Source organism: Hyaena hyaena, unplaced genomic scaffold, assembly GCF_003009895.1.
Source record: "Hyaena hyaena isolate Hyena2069 unplaced genomic scaffold, ASM300989v1 scaffold_1959, whole genome shotgun sequence".
Lineage (NCBI taxonomy): Eukaryota > Metazoa > Chordata > Mammalia > Carnivora > Hyaenidae > Hyaena > Hyaena hyaena.
The window spans coordinates 128,397-131,412 of NW_024082597.1; the positions used below are offsets into that span (position 1 = coordinate 128,397).

Below are 3,016 nucleotides of genomic sequence, written 5' to 3' on the forward strand. Positions count from 1 at the left end.
CTCTCTCCCACCCCCATCAACTCTCAGTTTGTTCTCAGCATTCAAGAGAACTCTCATGGTTTGACTCCCTCTGTCTCCCCATCTATCTTTCCCATTCTCTTCCCTCATGGCCCTCCATAAATTCCTCCTAATCTACCTATACATGTAAACATATGGTATCTCTCCTTCTCTGCCTGTCAATGCTTTTAGTACTTACCAGAGTATTATCTTTAGAATCGATATTGGAAGAAAACTTGAGTAAAGTGTTTTGCATATGCTTAACAAAAGATCTAAGAATTTGTACTTATTGAAAAGAAAATGAGAAGGTAAAATAGATTTTTCAAACTGGACAGAACTGTAAAATTACATTTCATACTATTATAAATTCATTGGGAAACCTAGTGTGATTAATTTGTTTGATGATCAAAAGAAATGTCAGAGCTAAAGGAAACTGAATAATCATACATTCTGTACAAGTTGTCTTGTGTGTGAATATTTTTATTAACTTCTGATAATACAGGACTTACTCTCTCAAAGTTACTATAATATGATAATTTTATTTTCCACTCATTTTGGAAGAAATAAAAGTAGTGTACAGTCTGGATATTTCACTTGCCTAGCAAAATGGTATGGAGGCAATATAAGGCATGTAATAATAAACATTTTGTTTTCTCTTAAAGGAAATGTCTTACATGGAATATAAGGATATGATCTGCTTTGATATTTCAATTTAAACTATGAACTCAGGAAATCAAAGTGTTCAAACAGATTTTATTCTTTCTGGTCTTTTCCAATATGGTCAAATGGATATTTTTCTCTTTGTTGCCATTGCAATCCTCTTTTCAGTGGCTCTGGTGGGAAATGTCATACTGATCCTTCTCATTCAAGTGGACACCAGACTCCACACTCCAATGTACTTTCTACTCAGTCAGCTTTCCTTCATGGATATAATGAACATCACCACCACGGTGCCCAAGATGGCCACTAACTTTCTGTCAAATAGTAATACCATTACTTTCTTAGGCTGTGAGATTCAAACCTTTGTGTTCTTGGTCCTTGGTGGAACTGAAGCCCTTCTTCTTGGCTTTATGTCCTATGATCGATATGTAGCTATCTGTTACCCTTTACATTATCCTGTACTCATGAACAAGAAGATTGGTTGGTTCATTGTCATATGTGCATGGGCCAGTAGCTCTATCAATGCATTAATACATACATTGTATGTGTTTCATCTTCCATTTTGTAGGTCTCGGATTGTTAACCACTTTTTCTGTGAAGTTCCATCTCTATTGCCACTGGTGTGTCAGGATACTTCCCAGTATGAGAATACAATCCTCCTGAGTGGTCTTATTATTCTGATGTTACCATTCATGGCCATTCTAGCTTCCTATGCCTGTGTGCTTACTGTGGTTTTCCAGATGAGCTCTGGTAAAGGACAGACAAGAGCTGTCTCTACTTGCTCCTCTCACGTGATTGTGGCAAGCTTATTCTATATTACAGGTCTGTCCACCTATACAAGGCCACACTCTTTGCACTCCCCAGGGCAGGATAAAGCAGTGGCAGTGTTTTACACCATCATCACACCTCTTCTGAACCCATTTATCTACAGTCTGAGGAATAAGGAGGTTATTGAGGCCATGAGAAGACTATTGGTATAATGGATATTTGTACATAAAATATAACTTAAGAACTCCTATGATTGAGATTGAGCTATATAGAACACTGCTTGGAATGTTTTGGAACATATAAACTCTAAGAAATATTTAGGAAATAATTAAACTGATAAATACCTTTATTCCTGCTGGTTTTAAAATGGCCTAAGGACAGTTTTTGAGGGAAAATTGTGGGAAATTTTCTGGGAAAATTGTGTTATTGTTAACATTATCTGGCGTCTAAAGCAATAGATTTCATTCCCATCAACTCAATGTTTGTACCTCACAACAAATATTTTGTAATGTCCTCCTTAATCCTGAAACTCAACAAATAGGAAATGCAACCTATTGAAACACATAACATTAAAAGGATCTATGGAAGAAATCTGTAAGGTATAGGAGAGTACATAATTCACTCATTTATTCATTCAGTACACAACTGATTTAGCGTTTTAATTATGTGTGTGACACTGCTACAGACATTGGTGATTTGAGGTAAACAAAGATAAGAGTTAACAGAAATCTCTGATCTCATTAAATTTGCATTTCAATGTGGTGAAACATAAAATTAATAAAATAACTATGAAAAAACCAGGATAGTTCTAGGAGTGAGGAATGGGAAAATATACCTGGAGATTGGGTTAGGGAAAGCAGAGAATTTTGTAATTTTATATAAAATATCCCATGAGTAGACAACTGTGAGAATAATATTTAGTAAAAAATTGAACTAAGATTTGCCAAATGAATATCTCATAAAGAATGTTTGGGGCATAGGAAAGAGTAAGTGAAATTTTCTTGAGAAGAGAATGTGACTGGCAAGTCAAAGAAAATCAAGGAGTAAGTTGGTGGGTTGTAGGATATGAAGAGAGTTACTGAAGTATTCAAAATACAAGGTTGACTAGTGTGAGGAGTTTTGTTTTTAAACCAACAAAACTGGCAACTATTGCTGTGTTTGCAGAGAAAATTGAAATGGCCAATTAGGAGATCATGGCAGTAGTGCAGTTGTTACAAGATACTACCTTAAATAAGAGTGATAAAGGTAGAGTAGCATAAAGTGACCAGTCCAGAGCTTAGTAGAAAGCAGACATCTGTGACTTGTGCATAGATACGATGTAAAATGTGAGGCAATAAGATGAACAGAACAGAGAATTGTATTAAGATCTTGGAATAAGGGGCGCCTGGGTGACTCAGTCGGTTAAGTGTTCGACTTCGGCTCAGGTCATGATCTTGCGGTCTGTGGGTTCGAGCCCCGCATCTGGGCCTGCTTCAGATTTTGTGTTTCCCTCTCTCTCTGCCCCTTCCCTGCTCATGCTCCATCTCTCTCTGTCTCTCAAAATAAATAAACGTTAAAAATTTTTAAAAAAAGATCTTGAAATAAAAGCTGT

General features: G+C 36.3%; 1 protein-coding gene across 1 annotated transcript; it reads left to right on the top strand.

Annotated features, from left to right (window-relative positions):
• The first annotated feature begins 671 nt into the window (after positions 1–671).
• LOC120227034 (olfactory receptor 2AK2-like) lies at positions 672–1,637 on the top strand. Its single transcript, XM_039225180.1, is given in 1 exon segment — positions 672–1,637. A coding segment is annotated over 1 exon segment (966 nt).
• The last annotated feature ends 1,379 nt before the right edge of the window (positions 1,638–3,016 follow it).